The sequence below is a fragment of the Euleptes europaea genome, chromosome 1 (genome assembly GCF_029931775.1).
Source record: "Euleptes europaea isolate rEulEur1 chromosome 1, rEulEur1.hap1, whole genome shotgun sequence".
NCBI classification, from domain to species: domain Eukaryota; kingdom Metazoa; phylum Chordata; class Lepidosauria; order Squamata; family Sphaerodactylidae; genus Euleptes; species Euleptes europaea.
In genome coordinates, this window is record NC_079312.1 from 69,362,068 (window position 1) to 69,389,128 (window position 27,061).

A 27,061-nucleotide genomic window follows, 5' to 3' on the forward strand; every position below is an offset into this window, starting at 1 on the left:
CAAACAGATTTCCAGTCCTGCAACTGGGGATCTTTATCTGATTGGTACAAGGATTGAACGTGGAACCTGCTGCTTGTAAAATGTGGTCTGCTATTAAGCTATGGCCACTCCCCAATGAAAACCACCATGAAATACAACAATAACTGAACTACAAACAATAGTTTGCACTTGCCAATAAACAACAGATTTCACAGAGAAGACTCCCTTATATAGTTTTTGTAATCTAGAGAGGGATGATTCTCTATGGAGTTCCTGTGGAAGGCCATTCCATAAAGTAGGTGCTGCAACTAAAAATACTACGGTAATGACTTGGTAGAGGAGAACCGAATCTCATGGTGTGGTGGTTTATACAGGAATAGGTGATCCTTCTGGTTTAAATATTTGAAATTTAAATGCAAATTCAAAATCTATATTTTATTGACATTTTACACAGTGATAACACACAGATGACTCAGACTTTCCACATACCTGTTCCAATACTTCACTCATATCGCAGTAATGTTAACCCAAATAACTTTCCCAAATGAAAGAATGAGTAATAAAGAAAGATGTGAGTAAATAAAAAATAGGATATATGATGGTATTTGGGGATGGAGAAATATAGGAAGCTAATAACTGCCATGCCCAGCACCCACTGGCCCATGGCCACACACCTCACCCAGCTAATGGCAGCACCTGAGGGGCAATATAAACTCTGGTTTATCTGCATGCAAGTCAGATACCAACCCGTGCGGCATGAGGCTACGTCAGTTGGCCCTGCAACGTGGGACGTAGCATCTTGCATCATGGTAGCAGTTCACACATACTCAAACAATGGGCACACCATGTGGGAGCACAACTCACCGTCAGGGCAGATAGGTGGGGGAAGCAGCTGCAGAGGGCCAGCAGACCCTGGAGGCCCTTGCCCGCCTCACAGAGGGGGTACCTTTGCCCCTGCAAGGGTGCAGTTCGGTTCTGTCCCACAGACGGCCCGGCTTAGAGCAGCCATGGAGCCCCAGCCTAGGGCACAAGGCATGGCTACCCCAGCACGGAGCAAGGTAAGCTCAATGCCCCCTCCCCCTTTGGCATGCCTCCCTCCCATACCCCTACCCGCCCAACCAAGGGCCATGGCTGCACCTGGGAAGATGCAGCAGACACCCCTGGGGTGGACCAACACAATGCTCAACCAGTGGAGAGCTGCTGCCAACCATGGCCCCTGGGGGAAAGCACCTCGATACCCACCCACTGCATCACGAATCTCTCTCTCTCAGCGCTTCAGTACTCCCTGCCATCAGTCCACAATATTGACATAATAACTTTGACAAGGTTTGCAGCTTATCTGGCTATTGCCGTAATAATAAAATCATTCATAATAACTTTCTGCTTCACCTTCCCATTTGCAGTGCAGGGATCATAACACGGGACAGTATGAAACGTTTGCACAGCAACTCAGAAAAAGGGCTTTTAAAATGGCACACACATGAAGCCCCGAACATAAACTTGTATGGTTATAAAAAAGTAATAAATTTTTTTATAAAAAATAAAATAAAATTCAGGGCGTAATGGTATTTTTATATTAATAATAATGTATTAGCAGATAATTCATGCTCTGTATATGTATATGTATTTTTTTCTTTTATGTTTTTTTCTTTTTTTGGTATTTTTTGTATGATTTATTATAAAAAAGCAATAATTTTTTTTATAAAATAAAATAAATAAACTTGTATGGTGTGTTGCGGGGGAGGGACCGGCGGGACAGGGCAGAATCCGGCCCAGTCGGTGCAAGAGCAAAGGGCCAGGTTTCCTTTAGCTCTCATAGAAGAAGCTGCCACTTTTGCCACTCTAACCAAACATAACCAGGAAATCCGGTCTGCAAACCAAAGAACTGCTCACCTCGGGCCCCTTTTGCCTCGCAGAGCATCCGGCTGATCGGCACGGGAAAGCTCCATTGCCCAATTGCTGAAAGCCTTACATTGTGCGTCAACTTTCCCCCTGTGTTTTCTACGTCCTTCCTCCCTAGAGCTAACCGGACGTTACTACCCTATTCAGAGAGGAGGCCCCCGATTGGTTGATAGAGAGCGGCGACCTGGCCGCTATTCCGCGCGCTAGCTTGGGGGAGAAACGAAGCGGTCCTGCCGGCGAGGCGTTTCCTTCTTCCCTCGCCCTTCTTTTACCAAGTCGCCGTTGGCATTGCCAGAGTGCAGCTTCCGAGATTGCAGGTGAAGAGGCTGCGGCGTGACTCTTATCTGCCCCTTCCGTCTACTTCCCACCCTTTCACGAGTGCAGGTATAGTTATAATTGATCCCTGGCAGGGTTAGATCTCCTGGCCCCCAGAAGCTCCAGTCATTCTATATGACATGCGGGTAACACGTTTGTGCAGGCACAACTTGCAACAGGTGAGTGTGTGCAGCAAAAAAAGCATCTAACTTATTGTGGCTTAACTGTGTGTATGGAAGAAGAATGGAATGTAGAAGAGTGCATGTAAATAAATAGAAGGGTCCAGTGGGTAGGGGGAAGGCAAATGTCAGGGTCTTATGCATAGTGAGTCCTGCCCCTAAAAGTTGTGGGTTTGGCTAAACATTCGATTTCAGTGGGTTTAAACCGGACTAACTGCAGAGGATTACGCTGTAAAAGTGATGGTTGGGAGGGCATGCACTCTAAATACCTTGTGTTGTCGTGCACGGCAGCTGTTTAAATAGGTTGTTGCATGTGAAAGTTAATATCACAGCTGATTGGACTCTGACTGCGATCCTATGTACCCACAGCCCTCTCCTGTCTGCAGGCTTTGCGATGAGTTGCACTGCTATTTAATATGCACTTTTAGAAACAGGGACAGTCTTAGAGGATGATCCTCAGTAAGAAGGATGACAAAAGTTTTAAACTATATTTTAAAAAATGCCTTTTGCAAGTCTGAAATATCCTACAGTGAATCTGTTAAGCAATCATGACCTTTTTTTTTTTTTTGAACTCTCATTTTGTTCTTTTTGGATTTTTTTCCATAATGCACCAGTATAGTTACTTATAATTTCTGTCTTCTCTAGGAAAGAAGAGTCAATAAAACTGAGACGATTCCACATTGTCAGAGCTAATCTTGAGAGAGGGATAGCCTGAGATTTTGAAGAGGAATGCAATGCCTTAAACTATTTTACATCCCCTGTATTTGTCAGGGTAATTACTAATACAGAATGTCAGTGAACCAGTTATTTGGGAATAAGAAAAGAAACAGCTCCATATTATATGGCGTGGATCAGGCAAAAATTACTGCTTCATCTTCATCTTTCCAGGGAGCTACAAAGCAAAGTACTATTGGAAACCATGGAGATGGCTTCCCACCAAACAAGCGTTACAAAAGTCTTGTTCCCAACGAGCAGAAAGAAATGGAAGATCCTTTTGGGGACAACGATGACTTTACAGCTGATGACTTGGAGGAAATAGATATTATTGCTTCCCAGGCATTTACGCAAAATTGTTCTTTGCCAACAAATGCTGTGACATCTGAGTGGAATGCCGGGCTATCTTCCCCACTGAATAACACGAGCAGACCCTCCAGTTACACGAAACAATCAAGTGTTGCCCTCACGACTGGCAGAAAAGTCCAATTTGGTATGTGCAGTCTGACTGTAGTTTGCAACATGGACTGAGTAATGCATTTGTATCTGAATATATGAGAGGGAACACATCTTGGCCATCTTCTGGACATGTAGTGGGGGTCACTGGGTGTGTGTGTGTGGGGGAGGTAGTTGTGAATTTCCTGCATTGTGCAGGGGGTTGGACTAGATGACCCTGGTGGTCCCTTCCAACTCTATGCTTCATAGTCGTTAGTCCGTAAGGATTAAAAGGGGAAATATTTTATAATGCAACTCCAAACATGCCTAAAGAAGCAGGATTTTATCCATAAATCTCAGTACCAGTGTACTGATTTATTTAAACTTCTTTTCAGGCAAGTAAGTGTTTGCTTTTGGCCACTGCACACAACCACTCCACATTCACAGTTCCTAATGGCAATAGCTAGAAGAACCTGGGACTTCCTTGATAGTCTCCCTTCCAAATACTTACCAGGGCCAAACCTGCTTAGCTTTCTAAAAATGATGAGATCATGCTAGCCTGGGCCATCCAGATGAGGAAAAAGTTGCATTCCACATGTGGGAATCTCTTTTGTCCATGGAAACAGTGTGCTGGATTCAATTCAGTATCTTTCAGCCACACAACTAAGCCTGGATAAAGACAGCATTAAGAGGTTGCTATTTGAAGTTCATTTTTAAAATTAACTTCTATGTAATCAAGACTTTTTGCCCTGACCTGGAAGGCCCAGGCTAGCCTGATCTCGTCAGATCTCAGAAGCTAAGCAGGGTCATCCCTGGTTAGTATTTGGATGGGAGACCACTAAGGAATACCAAGGTTGCTGTGCAGAGGAAGGCACTGGCAAAACCACCTCTGTTAGTCTCTTGCCATGAAAACCCCCAAAAGGGGTCGCCATAAGTCGGCTGCAACTTGAAGGCACTTTACACACACACAATCAAGACTTTTATATTTCTCTAATGATAGTAAAAAATACTGTGTTTCTATTCTGTTTTGAAAAGTATCCTGTTCTTTATGGATTCTGTTTAAAAAAAGACAGCCACCCAGGGGGATGGATTGACGTGGAGTTCAATAGATCCCCCCCCAAGGTCTACATGTATAGCAGCCCACTAGGTCATCATTCAGATAGCCCAATGTGAAAGGGAGGGCTGGATGAAAATATGGGTAATGCACATGGGTCTCTCCTTCCGGTAATGACCTGGTGTGTTGGCAGTGTGCATAAATGCCAACTGGAGAAGAGAGTTTCCTTGAGTCCTATGCTGATTAGTGTATGTGCTAATGATTTAACCTATGTATGGAGATGTGAGTTTGTAGCCTCTATTCACTAAAACATGCATTCCTTATGTCAAGTACTGAGATCACAGTAATTTCTCTCAGCAGGGAATAGTACAGAGGAAACATCAACCAGAGACAAATTTAGACTTGAAACTCTTCAAGCGCAATATGAGGAAGCGAAAAAAAAGGTTAGATTTTCTGTTTTACGAAAAAGATTTTGAATTAAACTCAGTCGTGCCCTGTGGCTAACCTGTACAAATGCCCTCCTAAAGACAAACTTGTCCCTTAATACCTCAAAATAGTGTAAATCATGTGTGCTGTGTGAAATCAGTAAATATATTGGCAGATGACTATTTTATGGAGAGAGAAAATCAGCTATGTGCCCTTCACCCATGCTAAACTAAAATCTCTTAATTTGCTAGTACCTTTGCAGGGTCAAGAGCTAGGCTGAACAAAATTGAAGTTCCTTTTATCCCTTAGAAGCTCCTTGATCAATTGATCTTGAGCAGCATATATCTAGTGTTGGAGGGATATAAGGACTGAAACAAATCTTGCCACTGACATTGTAGCCTTGGGGTCCCTATCGCTTAGTAAAAAAGGCATTATGTCAGTCACAGAGGCATTGGATTTGTATATTAAAAGGGGGGAAATTTAGTGGATCGAAGTTCCTCATAAAAGCGGCATTCCAAAAGGGCATGGGCTAATGAATCAATAGAGCCAGAAGAGCAAGGGCAGATCCTGTCTGACTATGGTATATTCAGAATTCTGCCCTGCATTACCATAGAAGGGTTAGCATTCAATCTATCCAAGCAAAAAGCTCTACAGAGACGAGGAGTTGTCAGATAATATGTATAGGCAGGCAGACCACGTGGAGGGGGTATTCCGAAGAACTGGGATGAACAGACGCTACGAGCACGAAAAGTAGTGCTGTTATAATCGAGCGCTTTAATGCGCTTTTTAATTTTGGCAAAAGCTTCAGTTTTCCCAAGATCTGATAACATATCCTGCGAAAAGCCCAACAACAGCAGTTTCTCATCTAAGATTTTTTGCCATGAGGATTTAAAAGGGTCATGCTTCAGAGAAGCTAGGAACCCCTCAGTGCTAAAGCACAGTTTAAGGTGTAGTTTAAAGGCGGCCAACCACGCCCTAGCTTCAAGTGACATTTGGCCAAACTCGGAACGAAGAGTAACGCCAGCAACACATCGAGGGGCATTTAGGAGTTTTCATAAGAACTGAAGCAGTGGACGATCTATAGATTCATTGATGACTGTAATCCAGATGGCAACACCAAAGAGGATAATTGGGGTAATTTTCAGGTTAAAAACCGGAATAGCCCCTGGAATATATTTGCCACCTTTGGTGTGAAAAAAATTGACAATAGCACCAACCCCAGGTTTAATTTTGTTGGGACACTGCTTTTTGATGGGCATTCCAATTTAGGTTATGGGAAAACAGAATGCCAAGGTAAACAAACTCCTTGACTTGGTCAACCTCAAAGCCATCTAATACCCAGCAAAAAAGAGGCATTTTTCTCCTCTTAGTGAAGATCATAATCTTAGATTTATGATGGTTTATTTTAAGACCTTCCCTAGAGCAGTACTCAAAAAAAGTTTGCAAAGATCTTTTCAAACCATTTCTTGTGCGGGACAGGAGAACTGCATCGTCAGCATAGAGTAGAATCGGGGTGGGATGAGAACAAAATTGAAGTTAGTGGGAGTGGCCATGGTCTAATACTTGAAAATTCTTCTCAAGCTCTTGTTCTTAAAACAAGAAACAATTGACTACTAGATCCCATGTGCCGAAAACAATACAGAACACAAATGAATAAACTAGATGTTTTCAAAGGACCCTTTCCTAGGGCTACAATTGCTAGCACTCTTTGAACGTAAATTTCATTGCAATCTGTGGGGCTTATTTGGAAACTAATGTGGATAAAATGGAAGTTTATGTCTTGGCATACAAGAGGCGGCATAAGTATATTAAAGGTACATGCCCTTAAACCCATCACCCAAGATCAACTCAAAACCTCTCAGTATTTCTCCCCTACACTTCTCTTCCCCTATTTTCCCATTGTTTTCTTTCCTTCTGTGCCCTGAGAGAGCTAAACTGCATGTTTGGCAACACATGTTTGTCTAGGAAACACAGCTGCTGCATCTTCACTTCAAGATGATAGGGAGGTGTGACTTGTAAAGGAGAAGGTGGGGAGGGAGGCCTATTCTTAATTTGTCTGTCTGCAGCTTTTCTTGACACATACACAGACATCAGTCTGGTTTTCCCCATTTGGTTTAGCCAGTATAGTTTGTGATTGGGGTGGGTAGGGGAGAGGCTGGAAAAGATTGAGTGTACTCTCCTGCCCACCACTTCTTTCTTGCCAAAGCAAAGAAACAGCAGCCAGGATTCTTAGATCTGCTTTTTTCTCTTTTGTTTCCTTCTATTTCCAATTTCTTTGCGTGTATGTGTTTGTGAAGCAAACTGCACAGATCTAACAGACTCTTGTCTTCAGTGAATGAAGCATTAGCATAGGGGTGCAGATCTGATATGTAGACAGAAGGCTCTCATAATATATCATGCTGGTATTCTTATATGTCACTTTCTAAAACTGTGTTTTCATATGTGCAATCATTATGAGAAGGCTCTCATAATATATCATGCTGGTATTCTTATATGTCACTTTCTAAAACTGTGTTTTCATATATGCAATCTAGATGAAGGAGGCGTGGCCTGGGATATTCATGTTCTGCGCAATGCATAAATGTCTTCCTCCAGCTATTCCCCCCACACACCTGGAAAAAACCTAGAATAGGGCATAGGAAGATCATTAACTTCTAAGATTTAGTAGCCTGAGCCAATGTTGACAATTGAAGGAACACGCATAGTATCTCCTGATGGGAAAAAAAGTTGGGTTTAAATTTGGGAGACCTGCGTTCAAGGGTGCTCAGGCCTGATGGCTGGATGGTCTCAGGCATGTTCCTGTGCAATCCTAAGCACCCTTCTAAGTCCATTAAAGTTGCCTGTAAAATGAAAATGGCCAGTTTATATGTTACCTACCAGCAGGAAAGTAATCAGAGAGAGCAACCTTCCTCTTTTCGTTTTTAAATCTGCTTCCACTGTAATAATGGCAGTGATGTATGGTGTCCTTGGCTGTTACTTTAAGCGGGATGTGTGAATCCTTGTTTAAGTGTTAAAGTGGGGGGGGGAGTTGTCTGGCTGACATCTGCTGCTGCTTTCTCTCAATATCATATTTCTCAGTATATGTGAAGACTGGAAAAGCCATTTTGTGTTAGCTTTTAGCTTAGCATCACTATTCTCCATTTTGGATGCCTAGAAACTGCTGCCTTGTAAATGTGGAGGCCTAGCAGAGACTATGAATAACAAGATGCACCTGCAGCCTGTTACCAGAAAGATAAGACCCGTTCAAGGCCGAGCCAACATACCAGCCTAATTGGAAGCTAGTTTCATCTGTGGGAAGTTGGGATGGGGGAATGATCTCACTCTTCACTCCTAGGGCCCAGTCTGGGCTGAACCGGCCTGAACCATCTGGAGATTTTTTTGAACCACTGTTTCTGATTGGAAGTCATGGGTCATCTGACTAGGGTCCAGATTGCCATAAGTTTAGCGATGTTCATTCTATGTTAACTATCTTCATCACCTGAACTGCTTTAGCATGTTATTCTGCTCAACTACAGCAGTGCCGCAATGCAAGAAACGAAGGCCTGAACCAGCTTAGCTTAAGAGTAAGGAACCTCAGCTGTGTAGTAGAGTAGTAAGTATAGTTAGAAAGACTTCGTTATTTTCTTTGCCAGTGTGCCTTTAAGATTACTGTACTCGCATTTTAATTAATTTTGAATTTTATTTCTTAATAAACCTTTTCATTCAAAAGGTGGTTTGAGTTATTTGACCTGACTCGGTTACGTGACATCTCGGCTAGGGCTCTGGAGAGGGCAGCCAGTCGTGATAATGTATATTGTTAAATTGTTACTAATAGATGATAATGCTTATAAGTAATTGTTAATTATGCATGATATTTGGGTGGGTGAATTTTGCAGCTGCAAGAAATGCAGGATGAAATCCTTATTAAAAATGGAGAAATCAGAATTTTGCGGGACTCAATGCAGCAGATGGAATCCACAGTGGAGGAGCAGCGGAAATCACACATATTACTGGAAGAGGAGAAAGAGGTACATTTAAGAGAAAAAGAAAAGGAATTCTCCAAAAAGGTACTGCCTGATTCTTATAAAAAACTTGTAGGTTTGGTTAATGTGAAATATTCTAGTCCTAGAAACCTGTGCAGTTATTCTTGGTTGTGGTATTGCAATGTGTTTGCTGATATTTCACTGGCAAAACTGTTAGCATGCCCAAGCACACATATGCTAGTAAAGAGTAAAGAAAGTCTTAAGTTTGGAAGCACTCAGTATGTCCAAGTTGGAATTAATTAATCTACAGATGTTTTTAAAAAGAAATCCCACAGTAATATCCTTTCTATTCCGTCTGTTTCTGAACACTCATTGTTTTTCTCAAACTCCACAGAAGATCTGTGCTGCTAATACTACTGGTAAAGCACTTCAGGGTTTTTTTTTTTTTTTGCATCTTTTCTACCTATAAATGCTGATAAATTTCCATAAACGTATTGGTGGCCTATTGTATCCTATATTTTTTTCTTAAGTGATATGTAGTACATACAGGTATTCTATCAGTTGTTCTTTCATGATATACCTGCAATTTGTTAGCCTATTGATTTGGCTGTTAACTGGGATGACAACCTTGAACAAAAATGTATGCGGTGTAATGACAAAACAATGCTTTGGGGGTTGATTTCTAATAATGTCAGGTATTCATTAGTATTCTGTTTGTGTTGGTTTCACTAAGTTTCTAATATCAAGCAATTTATTCTTTCAGTTGCAGTCACTACAGTCTGAGCTCCAGTTCAGAGATGCTGAAATGAATGAGCTGAGAACTAAGCTTTTGAACTGCGAAAGAATTAAGTGTGTTATACCTTCCAGTTCATATACCAGGTATAAAATCAAGTAGCTCTCAAGACCTCTGTGCTCTGAACATAGCACTGCTGTTTCCCATTACCAAAAGTAGTACACACATCCTTGCTGAACCCAAAACTAGGTCTAAACTCCTGCAAAGAATGCAGGTTTGATTTTTAAAAATATATCCTTCTTTTTTAAGTTGTTATGGTCAACATGCGTTATATCTTTTTAAAGTTCCCTTTTGGCTTTACTTTCATGCCTTAGTAAGACTATTCAAACAGTGCAGGATCAGCTATAGTCACAGTTACTTTGCTCTTACCCATGCATACACAGAGCTGGTTTGGAAGTTTTTTCCCTTTACAGAACACATTCTTTACTTCAGTTCCGATGCTTACCTGGAGATAGGAAGCTTTTGACATATTTTAGGATGGCAGAAATTTAAGGTCTGTATCAGGAGCATGCAGGAATATGATCCTTCTTTCCTTGATCTAGATGAAGCTTTTCATTTATTACCTGTTGTCCTACTCCCCCAAAGTAACTGCATTTATTCAAACATGGAATATCCCTGACTCTGAAATAAAGCTTAAAGCAATATGTCTTGTTATGTCAGGTAAACAATCCTGCAAATTTAGTATTTTGCTGCTACCTGTAGTAAGGGGAAAAGAGAGAGTATAAGAATGAGGGGGAGTCTGATTTCATTGTAGGTTGAAACTTGTGGGGGGGGGGCAGAGGGATGAGAGACGAACAAATGAGGTCGAAACGTAGTACATGTGCTCTAATTCAGGGATACACTGTTGAAAGTCAGTTCTCCAGCAGTGCTTATGATGCAGGAACAATATCCTGCCCCCACCTCCCCCAAAAATTATTTCTGAACTAAACATTTTCAGGATCTTATCAATAACTAAAATCCATGTGCCCTTTGATCCTCCTAGTCATATTGATTGGGGTTTGGGGTGGGTTTTTTGGTTAGCGGAAGAAATAAATGCATCTTCTAAGGAAAGTCATAGAATATAGATGGTCTACATTCTGTGCTGCTTGGAGATAAACAGATAGCAGCAGTGGCCATGAGAACCTTCCACCAGCTTTGACTGATGAGCCAGCTGTGGCCTTTCCTGCATAAAACAATACCTTGCTACTGTGATACATGCCCTGGTAACATCTGGGCTAGATGACTGCAGTGCTTTCTTCAAGTAGCTACCCCTGAAGAGTCTCTGCAACTACAATTGGAACCGAATATTTCAGTGAGAATGCTGGCTGGAGTGGGTGGTAGAATCTGTATCACTCCAGTCTTGTTCCATTTGCACCATCTTCCAATTTGTTTCCAGGCTTAATTCAGGATGCTGATATTGACATTTAAAACCCTATATAGCTTGGGGCAGGCATACATTAAGGACCACATACGCCCACATAAACCCATCTCACCGTTACAATTGTCTACAGGCACTGCTTCAGGTGCCCCATCCTCTGAGGCTAGATGAGTGGCAACTTGAGAAAGGGCCTTCTTGGTCATGGCACTAAGGCTGTGGAATTCCCTCCCCAGGAAGTTTCCTCTGATCCCCCCTCTGTCATTGTCTTCTGCCAACAGGTGAAGACTTTTGTTTCATGTGGCATTCCTTGATTGACCCTCTTTTTTGTATGTTTTAGTTGTTGCTTTTATATATGTACAGTTTTAAAAGTTGACTTTAATGTCTTCTTAACGGTTTGCTGCCTCAGTGATTCTAGTTGGGTGGAAAGGCGAGATACAAATATTTTAAACAAACAATGTGTCGTATGGTGTTTTCTGCTTATTGTGTTACGTTGAAACTCTTTAGATTGTGATTCAAGCACAATCATTTTGCAGTCATACTTCACTCAGGGCAGCAATGCTGCCCCCTTTTTTGATGGGGAATTATTTGAAGACAGCTATGAAGTTCTTGTGTGGTTAATTCAAATATTTTTATTTAATTTGTAGTCCTAAGAAGAGCCCTTCTCGTATTGTAAAAATTGAAGGATGTACTCAGAATGAAAAGCAAGAGTATCCTACAAAAGAGTCTTTTGGATCTGAGCTATCCTCCAAAGCATCCTGCTCAAAAACCCTGGTGTTTGCCCAATCTCCGTGGCTTAACAAAGGTAAGTATTATATTATGTTTGTGCATTTTTATATTGGGCAAACATAAATGCTGCTGGTGTTCAAATTATTTCATGGTGTGCAGCAGAAATGCTTTGTATCTGGAATTCATTTTGACCCTTACATTATTTTTAGGCTACAATACTAAGCATGCATACTTGAAAATAAACACTGATAAAGGGTGTAGGATTTACATACAACAAATTGTTTGCATTTGTGGCGGAATGGGCCTGCTCAGATTCTCAGGCCATATTCCACTCCTGCCCTCTCCCAGAGGTTCTCAACCTCTCCTAGAAGGAGCTGCCTCTTTCTCCTTTTAGGTAACGGCTGCCACCACCTGACTGTTGTACAACTTGCCCACTGGGGTGGGGGTCAGGATCCCCCCCAGCATCCCTCTCAAACCCTGAGGCCTTGCCTTGGTGTTTCCCGCTTACCCCACTTCTGGGCACCATGGGGACAAGATACTGCCTGGGGTTGCCTCTGGAGAGATAGCTGCTTGCCAACTGCCAGCCTTCCTCCCTCCTAGGGCTCCCCTGTTTTCTAATAGTGTGTTCCAAGCTGGTGGAGGACTATGTGGTACAGAGAACTATGGTCAGCATTCAAAGTTTAAAAGTATTTATTATGAGTAAAACATTTCCAAGGGTACTTCCAGCACAGCAACAGATTGAGCAAGGGATTCAAAAGCACTGGGAGAAACGCAACTCCTCTGTCCCTCTCTCTATACATGCCCTATCAGATGTTGGAATATAGGACAGGCTCTTAAGCTTAGGGTACTGTAAGTCTCCATCTAGATTCCATTACCTGGAAGGTTTCATCAGCGCCTGGGGCCAGCATATTGTCAAAAATGGCTGCCCCCTCCAAACCTCAAATGAGCTCCGTCTTTCCTGAGTGTCCCAGCCAAAAGAGGGCTCTCTGCTCCCTTTCAGCAGTGTTAATCCTTTTCTGTCTCCACCCACTGACTAGGTCAACCTGGGTCAAAGAAGTTTTTCCTGGAACCTCCAGAAACTTTCTTCCTGGAGCCCCCTCCAGCATTTCAAAACCTCCAAGTCCCATTTCTTCACAGCATTGAATGAAAACTTTGTTGCATTCCTTTTCTATTCAGTGGTCTCAGTGTGTTTCTTTCTCCTCTGTAAAGATTACTGTCATTGTCGCCTCACTTCCTCCCATATTCCACAACTTCCAGATACATCATAAATGATTTGTGGTTGACTATAGAAAGCCTTTGACCATTGATAAAGAGATCTAGATGGGCAGTAGTAAACAGTTTCAAATTGTCTCAGAATGATTCAGAAGATGTGGCTTATATCCTGATATGAAGCTGAAATTGTGTCAGATGGCTGCCCCAGTAACTATAGTTCTTGGGCTTGGTGTTGGGTGAATAAGCAGCTTACCTTCCTGCCACATATATTCCAGGTAAAGAATGAAATGCAGAGAGGCATTAAATGTTTTGACAGTGGTTGCTCCTAGTTTATGGATTGCATGTGTGTTCTGCAGATCTATTAAGTGGTCTGCTCCTAACTGGAATTATAGCTCTCTGTTCTACGGTTTGGCTAGGTCTTGAAGAAACATGACCCTATCTGTTATCAGGGGCTCAGATTATGTATTAGAATATATTGTTCATAGAAGCATTTGAACCACTACTGAGCATACAGTGTGGTGTTCTGCAGAATATTACCAAATGGTGATCCTTCCCTGATCTTCCATTTGGAACCGTGTGTTCAGTGCTGGTGGAGAAACTTGCCTAACTTGTGTTGCTCACTGGACTTGCCCAAGGGCACCTATTTAACAGTTTGCCAGCTGACCAGAAAAGAAACTTGGGTTGCCCTGCCCATGTGCCTTTGGCTGCAGCTTGGGCTGCAGAAATCAGGAAGTGAAGCTTTTCACAGGAGGGAGATAAGCATCATTGCTTGTTAATGTGAAAGACTCAGAACCAGGGACTGGTACAAAGTTGGCTGCTCTGCCATTCGATCATGAACACTGTTGAGATTTGAGTACCATGTAACGTGACATTCTCTCTCTCTCTTCAAATACCCAGCTTTGTGCCAGTGTCAAATAAGTAGAGGTATTGATGCTTAACTGCCCTGCTACTGGCTTATGCACAAAATATAAATGTTCCTACTGATTTACTAGTGCAGCAAGATGCATTTTAAACCCACTAAAACGTTAACATGTTTGTGGGATATTGTTAAGTCCAAAACATGTTAAAGTGAGATAACAGGAACAGTGTTTGTTATCCTGTGATACAAGACAATCTAGATCAGGGGTGTCAAACTCATTTGTTATGAAGGCCGAATATGACATAAATGTCATTTGGTCGGGCTGGACTATGTATACCATAAAATTTAATGCCAGGTACCGGATATACAAACTTTATAGAAGATACAGGCAAAGCCAATTAATGATATTATTTTTTACTTAAAATTCAAACATGCTTAAAACAATAGCACTCTTACAGTATTTTCTTTTATTTAACAGTCTTTGATCATTGACACCTCGGGACTGGGGGGGTGGCTGCATCGTCTGACTCGCGGGCCAGATAAGAGCTCTCAAGGGGCCAGATCCGGCCCGTGGGCCATATGTTTGACACCCATGATCTAGATAGAATTAAAAACCTGAAACAGTTTTACTCTAAAGCTTGGGTTACTATAAAGTTTTCTTTCCAGACAGCGAGAAGCCTAGCCTTGATGCTAAAATTGTGAAGCAAGAAAATAGTTACATCTGTGCTCAAAGACAAGGTAATGTCTGTTCACAAATTAAATAATCTTTTAACTGTGTTATTTGATTAGGACTGGAATTAGGGGACAGTGCAGTTTCTCCAGTTGATTTCATTGAGTTTAGACTTAAGTTAACTCTGCACAGGATTGCACTGGGAATCTACTCCAGGTAGCATAATATGTTACTCCCTAGGTTTAGTAGAAACCCCAAAGAATTTGTAACTTCTTTTCTCACTTGGAAGAGAAAGTTGTCTATTGCATGGATGGTTCCCTACACATGTGTGTGTGTTCAAGTGTTACTCTTCTCCTGCCTTACCAGCATTTGTTTCCTCAGTTTTCCATGGGTAAAGACATTTTAATGTTGTGGGTTTCTTTTTCCACTCCACTCCTAAATGCAGCTACTTGAAGAAAGCTCCCCATTTTTGTTGTAGCGTATGATGTCTCTTGAATGTTGTTACTGTATGCAGGTTCCATCTTGATAACTGCATTGATGAAGCAGCCTATTGTTGAGGGGTCATCGCTTGGACTCTGTTATCTTCTTAGCAGCCATGTGGAGGCTCAGCCTGGGCCTGTCCTGCCGACTAGTTCATTCAGCACGTACGTCGAAACCAATAAAAAAATATTAAAAACCACTGTACCAACATAACACAAACAGCAAAACAATTCACCAGATCGGAAGAAAATATGGTTATGCGTTTGCATAGCCTGGCCAAAGCCCAAAGATGTGAAATAACTGTAGGTTGCTAAACAATTATTCTGTAGCCTATTGGTTCAGAAATGCTAGCATTCCTCTATAGCAGAAAATGGCAGTTGTGAGAATGTATAGATGGGGAAAACCCATGTACTTAATAGTGCATTCATAAACAGAGTTTGTACCCTTCTAAGCCTATTGACTTCAATGGACTTAAAAAGGTGTCCCTTCACATAGGACTTCATTGTAGGTCAACAATTGAAATAAGACATTTTAACCCTCAGTTGTTTCTATGGGAAAGTTGAAAAGCTAGTGAAAATAAGGACCTGGGCAAAGGAAGGATGGGGGGGAGAAAGGAAAAAAGAAACTCTTAATTGAAGTCCAGTTACGAAGAGGTTTCCAGAAGTAACTTGGAGGAGGGCTTTTTGGTATTTTTAGTGTACCCTTTATTGACATGCCCCTTGACTGCTGTTTGGCATCTTATGTGTGTGCGTGTGTAACAATGAGTTAAAGGATACACAAATGAGAATAACTCTTTAAGAAAATCTGCTTAAATATCTTGCACCTACTCATGCTATACGAAACAGAAAAGTTACAGAAGCAAATACTCTGTATTTAATCAAATTCTAGTGAAGTAAAAATATAATTTCAATACATGTTGACAATCGATAAAATAGAGGTTTGGAGAACGGTGGCTGTGTGATCAATGCACAAATTCTGTTGGCCTCATTTTGAGTCTTGTGTCAAAGAACTGCTGACTGTGTACATTAATTCAAGGAAAAGTTCCAAAATGTCCCATTTTTGTCAAATATTTGTAATAATATATTGGAGTGTGATTTTTTTGGTCACTATCCGGATCTGTTTTACAAATTTGAAATACTTTTCTCTCAATGTCAGAGAAACCGAGGCAAGCTCTGGCCTTTGAGGAACAATTGTGTGAAGATCAAAAGCCAGGTTAACTTCACTGTAGAGAGCTTATTCTTTTCATGCCTTTTGCATAAGAGTGGTTAAGTGAGAGGATGCTATATGTCATGTGATATTTCAATTTCTGCATTTCCCCCCCCCTACCTAGAGGATGCACAGGAATCTTCAGCAGTAGGAGTACCTGCTCTGAAGAACAGGAAGGGCAAGAGGAGGTATTGTTGAAGCTTGCTCAAAAACTTGCTGTAACTGGGTTGAATTTGATTGCTATGGATGATGGCTCTTTGGATGAAAGCTCTGAGGTGAACAAGAGGCGAATATCCCATCTTAAGCGTTATAAAATCCCTGGGGCAGTTCACCTGCTTCCCCTCCTGGAACATCACATTGGTGCATACTGTCAAGCCCTTCAGTCAGTGTTGAAGACTGGAAGCACACCTTCTGGAAACCAGTCAGCTGCTTCTTCCAGAATTTCTTCAAGATCAAGCACAGATGATTTTCAGTCTAACCTGGAAGAGTTTGCACTTACGTCTCTGGGCATTCTTTATTACTTGGTATTTTACAGTTGGGATGTTGTTTGTACACTTCTTTCCCATAATATGAAACCAGACCATGGTTTGGGAGGCACAGACATTGTGGGAAAGGACAAAACTGTTGCTTGTACCAAGCAGTGTAAAGGCAATCTTCAAGAGCCCAACCCAGAACTAGATGCTGCTAATGATGACAGACCCCAACATCCTTTGTTTAAAAGCCTGTTGCACCTCTTGACTTTATGTACTTCAGTGGTAGGATGCCAAAGGCATTGCATCCTGAATCAGTGCCTCAAAGTTCTGTTGAAATTAGCTGAAAAGTCAACGGTGGACTTACTAATGAGGTAAAATACAGCTTGAAAGCAACACCACTATTTTTATTTCCAAACAATTTCTTGATACCTGTCCCAAATTAAGAAAGGATGTAGATTCTTGTCCACCATGTTAGTGCCTGAGGATTATGCCAGTTCTTCTCTGTATCTTAAATGTTATAGTTCTCTAGTGGGGAAAAGTAAAACTGCAGACCTGTAACTGTTATTTGATAGGATAGTAGGTTCCATAACTTACTTGGATGTAGCTCTGAGTAAACATGCGTAGGGCAAAGCTATAAGATAGTTTACAAAAATTTATCTAAGGTGGAAAAATTAGATAGGAGAGGGACTATCTGCTAGAAACTTGTCCTGGGGCAGAACTATTGAAATGAATGGGAATGACACAAGCAAACTAATGTCCATCACTGAACACCTTTTAAAAAAAGACACAAGAAGGTAGGAAAAGGCTTGCTGGATCCAACCAGTGGTCCATCTAGTCCAGCTGCCTGTGTGGCCAACCAGATGTTGGCCAACCAGGAGGACCTTCCTCCTGCTGCTGCTGCATCCAGCAACTGGCATTCAGAAGCGTATTTTCTCAGCCCAGGGTCCTTTTAGCCATCATGCTAGTAATGGCCATGCCCCAGGACAGCGAGGTCCACAAGGTACTCATTGTGTTGAAGTACTATTTTTTATATTTCCTGCATCTCCTGCCCATCAATTTGATTGGGTCACCCTACGTTCTTGTATTTTGAGGGGAGAGGGTAAAAAAGATCTCTCCCATTCTCAAGGCTATGCATAATTTTAAATGACCTTTCATGCCCCCTTCCTTAGTTTTTTTTTTTTTTCTAAAATGAAAAGCCACAAACTCTAGCTTTTGCTCATAGAGAAGGTGTTCCATCCTTTCACCTGCCTTACCATCAATTTACCGTTGTTTTGCCAAAGCCTCTGCACCTTGTTTTCCTCATTTGGGCAAGCCTTCTACTTTTTAAAGTAAGTCTTCTTGCCTCCTGTGGGTTCTTTGACTCTGCTGGTTAATAGTCAGGTGTCCTAGCACTGACAGAGCTTTTCCTAGTCTGCCGTATACATTCTATCAGAGTTTCAGTTATTGTAGATGTAAACAGCATCCAGACATCTTGAACAAATTTGGCCCTCTTTGAGACTCAAATGTAATCATGTTGGATATTTTTGGACAACGCTGTGGCAATGTTCCTAATACGACACGTACATCGCTCACCATGCTCTGAGTATTGCCTAGGATCAAGTCTGGAGCCGCCACCTTTTGAATTGGTTCTGTGATTTCTAGAAATTGTATGTCTTTGTCACAATCAGACCACGGATGTTACCCACTGAATGTGTGTGTAGTTGTATTACAGCATTCTCTGCTGTTCTCTGATTGGCCACATTCAGAACCAAATGACATGTTACAGCAGCCACAGGACCAACCCATGACCACCCAACACCATTTTAGAGGAAAATTTAGCCATTTAAAAAATTGTCATGAGGATTGATCCTGATCAGTCCTGTGCTGCAGGCCCATTCCTAATTGGGCTGTTGCTGTGGCGGTACAAGGTGATCTTGTTCCACTCCCCCTGCACCTTTCAAGCTCTGAAACAGCCCCCCATGGCTGTTCAGCACTTGAAAAATTGTGGGGGGGGGGAACAAGATTACCTGGCACTGCCACGAGGGCCTAATTAGGAATGGACCCTCACAGCAATTTCAGCTAAATGTTCTTCTGAAATGGCATCGGTGGCCATGGGCTGGACCTGTGGCCACTGTGTAAAGTGTAGTTTGGCTCTCAGATGCCCTGACAAACCTCTCACTTGTCCATGATAGGGCACAATCACAGCTTGTTCTTGTGCTTCTACACTCCCTCCCACCCTCACTCCTTGCAGGTAGAGCATGACTGAAAGCTTTTCGGTCTGGGAAAAGTCATTTGAAACCCCGGGTTGCCTCATTGTCTAAATACAGGTGCCTGGGGAAACGGAAGTTTGTATTTTCTCTGCAAAACAGGAACCTACAATTGGATACCAAAAAAATGGAATTTTACTAAAGTCTTCCCGAACCAAAGAGTCTTCAATTGCACTCTGCCTGCAAGGAGAGGAGGGAGAGAAGAGGGAACTTGTGAGCATGAGAACAAGCTGTACTTTCTCTCTCACAGTGAATACATCTGAAGGCAGCCATTTCATCCAGCAGTTGCTTGGGAATCTCATTCTGTACAATAAATGTATTTTAAGGCTTATGTATTAAACATGGAACATATCCTCCACCTGGATGTGCATTAAATATATAAAGAGAATTCAGGCATGTAAACAGTTTAGGAGCAACTACAGATGCCATCTGTTCAGACTCCTAACAATGCTGTGTTGTGATACAAAAATGAACATGGTTTTGGAGACCTCAGAAGAGAGCATTTCTTGCCAAAGTCATAGGCTTTATTCTGGTTTCTAATTTACCTGGGCTTTTTTTTTCTTCCCTTCAAAGCTTCTCACCGTTGCTGAATATTCAAGCGCAGGCCCTTCTCCGCTGCATGTCTACCGAAGCTCCTGTGTTTGCTGTCCATTTGACAGTGAGGCTGTTAACTTTGCTTGCCGAACACCAGGAGTTAGCTGCTCGGCTCTGTACCGTTTCAGGTGAGAGAGAATCTTCACAGTGTTACTGCTTTTACAGAAAACCGAACTCGGAAGTGTACAGCAAATATGTAGACTATAGTTTATTAAACAAATCTTGTTTCTATGTTTTCCACCCTGGTGAAGCAACATTATCTGCTATATGACTTCAGCAATCTTGAACATTGCTTTGTGTGTGTGTGTGTGTGTGTGTTAAGTGCCGTCAAGTCGCTTCTGACTCAAGGCGACCCTATGAATGAAAGTCCTATCTTTGACAGCCTTGCTCAGATCTTGCAAATTGAGGGCCGTGGCTTCCTTTATTGAGTCAGTCCACCTCTTGTTCGGTCTTCCTCTTTTCCTGCTGCCTTAAACTTTTCCTAGTATGACTGTCTTTTCCAGTGACTCTTGTCTTCTCATAATGTGTCCAAAGTACGACAGCCTCAGTTTTAGTCATTTTAGCTTCTAGGGTTAGTTCAGGCTTTACATTGCTTTACACATTTTAAATTTCTACATTTAAAATTCCTCCCAAGAGATAAGAGTAGTATATATGGTTCTCCATTTTATACTTCCAGCTTTCTGCCTGTGAGGTAAGTTAGGCTCAGACGGATTCCCCCAAGATCATCCAGTGAGCTGTGTGTCAGAATGGGGATATGAACCCCCACTCAGTCCTAGTCCACCCCCATAATCGCCATACACACAAACATGGGCTCTCTTAAATTTTATGCCATCTTTCAGTGTTCAGAGCCTTGTTAAAGTAGCTGTGCAAGTCCATATACAAATAATACCCGTCTAGAAGAAATGTTATTTATTGTTTTCCATTTCTATTCCGCCCTCCCCAGCCGGAGCCAGGCTCAGGCCGGGTCTACACTGGGGTGTCCACGTACCACACAGTATTTTGACAAGTGATTCTGACAAGCCGTAACACTGGAAGGAACTGTTACTTATCCAAGGCAAATCCTGGCCGGGACTCAGTGGATAGGGTTAGGAAATTGTTAAGCAGTGAGAATCTTCAGGTCACAATCAAGGTCGCCAAATATTGTGCTGTTATTATGAAGCTTCGTAAATCTCTGTTTAAATGATGTTATCTGCACTTACTGTGCCTTGTTTTCTCACTCCACCTAACTTTTTATGTAAAGTGTCCTTGAACTTATACAGTATATATTTGCTCCACCTGGTTAAAATCGCTTTTATATTGTTTTTGCTGAGGTTTATTGCTGTAAAAAAATGTACTGGTCTGACTGACTGTTTTAAATAAATTATTATTATTATATCCAAGGCAAATGGATGAGTGGTCAAAAGCCTGTTTGCACCAGCACCTTATGTGTGGAAAGTTTATTCTTTGTACCACCATTATCATTTGTGGGGGGAGCAAGGATTTTGCACAACCAGGTATAGATGTGACCCTGGGTCTTAAAACCACCTGGCATGGCAGTACCTGGTCCCATCTCTCAACTGCATAGTAGGTGGCAGCTGTTTCTTTCTTGTTACACCCTAGCATAGAGATGGAGCATGGAAACTAGATGTGCCAAGTGCTCTACCTGTCTGTCTGACACCACAGTGAAAACTCCACAGAGCCAGTGTGGTGTATGGTTTACAGTGATGGATTAAGATCTAGGAGACCTGGGTTCAAATCCACACACTGTCATAAAGCTTGTCAAATGACCTTGTCTGAGATGTTGTGAGGGAAAGACGGGAGAGGGAGAGCCACATATACTGCTCTGAGCTGTTTGGAGGAAGGGTGGGATAGAAGGTATCTGTCTACTTTCTTGGCACAGTGCTTGTTTGCTTTCAGAGGCAGTGGCCCCGCCCAACTTCTTTTTCAATGAAAGCTTCATAAAGTGGGCAGGAAGTTTGGTCTGGGTGTGGGAAGAGGCAGGATGGGAACAGGACAGGCTCTCCACTTGAAGTACAATTCCAAGATTGTTTTAGGAGATGATCTTGTTGGTTCTCCCTGTATGTGTATTTCTCCCTTTTCCTCTTTTTTTTAGAAAGCATTTTTAAGGTCGATTCCAAATGTGGTTTATAGTATTTAATTTTTTATATTAAGTGCCCAAGTATCCAGCGAAGGGCACGATGCTAAAAATAACTCAGTAGTAGTTTTCATGTTTAAAGTATTGCAATAACATTACTAATTGATAATACTGAAATGCTTTATGTCATTTTTAATATATATGTATATAGAAAACTGCCTCCTCTTGGCCCTGTACATGTATATTACTTCACGACCTGATAAATCAACGTCTGAGATGCTTTGGCTTCAGTTGGAACAAGAGGTAAAGGTTTTTTTTTTTTTTTTAAGATTGCTCCTTCTAACTCAACAGGAAATGCCAAAGGAGCTACTTACCTGCAACAGTAAACTACCCAGCACTGATTCAAATTCAAGGAACAAACCTTGGCACAAATCCAGATGCCACTCAAGTAACATTACTATAGGACCTAATAGTATCAGTCATAAGCATCAGGGGTTCATTCACTTATTCCAATGTGGAATAAAGGCTGTCACCTGCCAAAAGTGTCCTGTCTATATAGAACAAATACGTCAGTCCATGTGTAAAAGAATAACTGGACACAAATCCGGCATAAAAAAATAAGTGTTCAGAAACCTGCTGGAAAGCATTTCCGTTTTCTTGGACACCCTGTTGCTTACCAGAAAGTTATCATGATTCAACAAAAGAACGTCAAAGAAATAGTAACATTTCCCAGTGATTTGCATAGTGAACAGGAATTTGAACCTGGGTCTTGCCAGGCTCAGTCCAGTACTCTAATGACTATGCCACATTGACTGTATGCTTACATGTTCTTGTATGAATAGGTTAAAGTTTATGTTAATTTTAAAGGACAGTGTGTTTTACTTTTCCTTATGCTGCATTGTTTCAAAAGCTTGTCTTTTTAAAAAATCTTAGACTGTTCGCTTCCTGACCAAATGTATGCAGTGCTGCAGTATTTCTCTAGTTGGAAGAGATTGCCAGTGCAATCCTGAGGTAAGCTACTAACACCTTAACCCTAAATTCAGTAAAGAATCCATGGACCTTAATGCTTGTAATACAGTACATGTCTAGGATTACAGGCAAATGCTGTTTATTTTAAAGCTGACAAGTTGAATCCATCCCTAATGTACTAATGTTAGTCAAGGAAGTTTAACCTCAATCTCTTTTTTTCTAATAAGGGTCTTGCTTCTGTGTTGAAACACTGCCACTTGTAAGATTTTCACGGCTGCCCATTTTGCATGTAAAACATGTGAATGAGAGAACTGCATTGTGTTTTCCCTTGCAGGTAGTTAAGGCCCTTATTGTAATGGTACACAGACAGTGGCTGACTGTCAGAAGGGTGGAAGGAAGCTTGTTTGATGTACGTGGAAAGCAAGTTGTTCAGTTTCTACGGGACACTGTTTTGCTCTTGCACAGTCTGTCTCAAAAGGATAAACTGTTCCATGATCATTGCCTGGAAGTCCTTCATCAGTATGATCATGTCATGCCTGGAGTCAGAGCCATCCTTAGAAAAGTTCCAAATTTGAAAGCCTGTGAAGGTAAGCCTGCTCATGTGAAAAGTGTGCCTAAAGGACAATAAATTAAAGCAACGTAACTTAACCAGTTTTATTGTAGTTACTGAGTTTTACCAATTTTAGGATGCCTGTGTAGTCTGCCTAGTGGTATAAAATATGCTCTGCATGCAAAGTTACCTTGGATTTGCTTCCCTTGTTAGACTCTGTGTCTTGGATTCCACCAAAAATCTCTGCTGAAAGAAGGGATTTCGGCTAGTGGAGTATGGCTTCTTTGCCTCCCTACTCCTGCTTCCGCCCAAAATGCCCCTCGGAAATACTACAGGAGAATTTGAAAAACAACAATCCCAGAATAATACAGGTGGGGGAGCTGGTGAAAATCACTTTCCCTTTCTATTAGAAGTGATCAGAATCCAGTCCCAGTACTGTAATGCCATGTTTAATTATCTAAATCTCACTATAATCGTAGGCTGGATTAAATGGTGTGTGCTATCAAATCCTATCCTTAAAATATTAGAGTGAGTACGTGGTAAGAATGTAGAATATACAAAAATAAGTGGGGACCCCCAACCAACTTTTGGGAGTGGCCATCCCATTCCCCACCTTTGCTTCATCCTCTTATCTCCCCCCTCTTTCTCCCCCCTTTCTCCCCCTCTTACTTTCTGTCTCTCTCCCTTATGCCTACTGTCACTCTTTCCCTCTCTTCTGCCTCCTCCACACCATCACTATTTCTTTCTCTTTCTGCCCCCCAGCCAATCACTATTTTTCTCTCTTTCTGCCTCCCCCACCTTATCACTCTCTCTTTATTTCTGCCTTATTGGTGGTGGCGACTTTCCTGGCCACCCAGCAGCTTCCTGTCCCCCCATAGCAACTATCCCAGAGGCCAGCACACCCAGCAGCTTTCTCCCTCACAGTGACAACAGCGGCAGCAACTCTTCTGCCTGCCCAGCAGCTTCTCCTCACACACGGACACAGCAACAGCAGCGGTGATTCTCCCAGCCACCCACCCATTCAGCAGCTTCCTCCAGCTTCCCCTCGCCACAAACACCAATAGTGGCTGTGACTCTCCAGCCGCCTGCCTTCTGAGCAGCTTCCCCCAGTTTCTCCACCCTCCACCCCAATGGCGGCAGTGACTCGCCTGTCCACCCACCAAGCAGCTCCACCCCACTCCAACAGGGGCGCAGTGAGTCTCCTGGCAGCTTCCCCCAAAGCAACAGTGCCAGCAACCTCCCTGCTTGCCTGCCTGCATCTTCGTCACCTCAGTGCAGGTGCAGACAAACCTCGTGTTGGGGGGGATTAAATCCCCCAATATATTGTTTTCAAGCTTGTGGAAACATTTTTTCTGCCAGTGATATAGATATCTGCAGATCAGCCCATGTTTGGCTATTAGGCATATAGATGGGTATGAACACAGTGTTGAAGGCCATACGGGCCTCATGGGACCAGAACTAGAACTGCTTCTTTGAAGCTGTGATATTAGCCATATAAACCCATCTTTAAAATATTTTATATTCCAGCATTTCTGCTGAATCAGACTGTGGGTTCATCTAGCCCAGGTGCTCTTATTTGTTACTGGCAGATCTCTTGAGGTTACAGGCAAAGGTGATTTTCTACTCGAGATTCTCTTTAGCTGGAGATGTCAGGGATTAAAGCTGTGATTTTCAGCACTCACAACATGACTTGGGGGCTCTCCATTCAGCACCTTTCAAAATACTAGTTCTGAAATACTAGTCCTAGTGCACAGAGAATTTCTCTAAATGAGCATCCCAATACTATGGGTCTGCTTTAGCAGTGAGAGCTGCCTCGTGCTAATGCATATTTCTTGGAGGAGGGGCTCAGCTGGGTCCCTTTTGTACTATGGCTGAATATGCATCGCTCCAATAAGTGGAGTTTTGTGGGGTTATGAACTGCTGCTCTGGAGTAGGATCCATTAGGCATTTTTTTTAGCAGTAGCCACCGCTTCTTGCCCTCTGCTGCTGTGTAGTGTCAGAGAGACAAAGATCCTGTCACAAAATAGGCCCATTCCTTGCTGCCATCTGAGAGGCGGGAAGGTGGTCACAGCTTCTGTTTCTTGTTGTTCTGTGACAGAGGGTTAGGTGCTGACAGGGAGCCTCTCCAGCCTGGGACTTCAGCAGCAACCTGAGGATGCAAAACACTCGCCAGCTTTGCAGTGGCTTATACAACAGTGTCTGTGCTACTTATAACTTAAAAAATGGTGGCACTACACAATATTCAAGGAACTTTACTGTTGCTTCCCCAGTTATCTTCACAGTTACTCTAAACAGTACCCTGGGCTTCCTCAAGGCCCCTCAGTGGCCCTCATGGGGAAACAACGAAGATCCTCAGTGTACCGAACAATTTTGGATATGTGTGCTCAACGTTTAAGGTCTTGCACTTGTAAAATACATATGTACTCTCTTCCAGAGCTTGCATTGGATGAACTGTATCCATTGGAGACAGAAACTGATGATCAAGAAATGGATTGCAGCTAATCTTAGATCAGTAACACATAAATCTTCCCAGAAAAGTGTAATTTTTGAAATTTAACTAGAATGCAACATTTTTTCTTTTGGTAAGAACTGAAAAATAAATGAAAAGCTGGTTAAAGATAATGTACCATAAACTGTCAATGTAAGCATTATGTTGGAGTTTTATTGAATGAATTCCCAGCCGAATTCAGGATAATATAGCATTGATATCTGAAGAATGTGGTATTAAAATAATGAATCTGAAAAGCTTTGTTTTTTTTGGTTTTTTTTTTTTTTGGAAGAATAGCTTTAAATGGCACTTGGAATCCTGCTCTCTCCAGATCACAAAGACTGTAGTCCTGTGCACTTTTACCTAGGAGTAAGTCTTATTGAATAAAATTACGCTTAAGTAAATGTACATAGGATTGCATTGCAGATAGTTAGGCACTTGCTATTCAATTTGAACTCTTTAACGTGTATTGTTTACAATGCATGTAGGATTTAACAGAGGGCAGTTTTTTAAACAAACATTTTAAACACATATTTCACTGACCTATTTTCAGAGTACTCGAATTTTTGAAAAACAGGCTCGCCTTCAAACAGCTTGATATATATATTATTGTAATATGCACATGAAAGTGATTTTCAGACACTGGAACGACATGTACGTAACATGGAAGATGCATCGGTCCTAACAATGTCATGCTAAAGCAGGGATAGGCAACCCCTGGCATATGTGCCAACAGCAGCATGCCAGACCCAGGGCCAGATCTCTGCCCAAGCAACTGGAGCAATGACAGCACTGCTGGGGGCCCTCAGTGTGGGAGAAGGCGACCCACATGGTTTATGTCCATCATCCCCTCCCAGACTTGCACAGCCACCTGCAAATCCCAGGTGAATCCTTGAGATGCTGGTGCTGCTGCTGGAACTTGGCTGCGACGAGTGTCTCTGACTAATTACCCCTATGATTCTGCCCTCCCATTTGGCTTGCTGGTGCACCAGCATTTTTGCAGGTAGACGTTGCATTTTCCAGCGCCTAAGGCCAAAAAAGGTTTCCCTACCCCTGTGCTAAAGGAAAATTGTGTGTCTTTGAAGGAACGCAAGTAATCTGTTGTTCAGGTGATGAGTTTTCAAGCACATTCACTTGCCCTGTGTCATCTTCCTTAACACTTCATATGGTGACAGCTTATTTCTCACCTTATTTTTTGTTGTTGTTGCTTTTTGTCCTGGGTGTCAAATGTTTGGGGGTTATTGTGTGCAAAAGTGACATAATAGTTCCAGAAAGTTGAATGAACTGAAAACTTTTTGGAGTAATTTTCTCTCTGTGAGCTTTATTTAGGCAACATACGAGAACGAATGTGTAAACAAATGAAACATAAAGAATGTGTGGAGAAGGGGCAGCAAATCC

The 27,061-nt window shown here is 42.1% G+C and overlaps 1 protein-coding gene across 1 annotated transcript; it reads left to right on the forward strand.

Annotated features, from left to right (window-relative positions):
• The first annotated feature begins 3,117 nt into the window (after positions 1-3,117).
• On the forward strand, positions 3,118-25,778 carry ATRIP (ATR interacting protein). Its single transcript, XM_056856674.1, has 13 exons — positions 3,118-3,582; positions 4,939-5,021; positions 8,880-9,050; positions 9,730-9,845; positions 11,761-11,918; positions 14,580-14,651; positions 15,098-15,227; positions 16,394-17,113; positions 19,562-19,710; positions 21,868-21,959; positions 22,590-22,667; positions 22,960-23,212; positions 25,610-25,778. The coding sequence occupies exons 1-13, from the start codon at positions 3,165-3,167 to the stop codon at positions 25,675-25,677; spliced, it is 2,508 nt and encodes an 835-aa protein (XP_056712652.1). The 5' UTR covers positions 3,118-3,164; the 3' UTR covers positions 25,678-25,778.
• Positions 25,779-27,061: the final 1,283 nt, after the last annotated feature.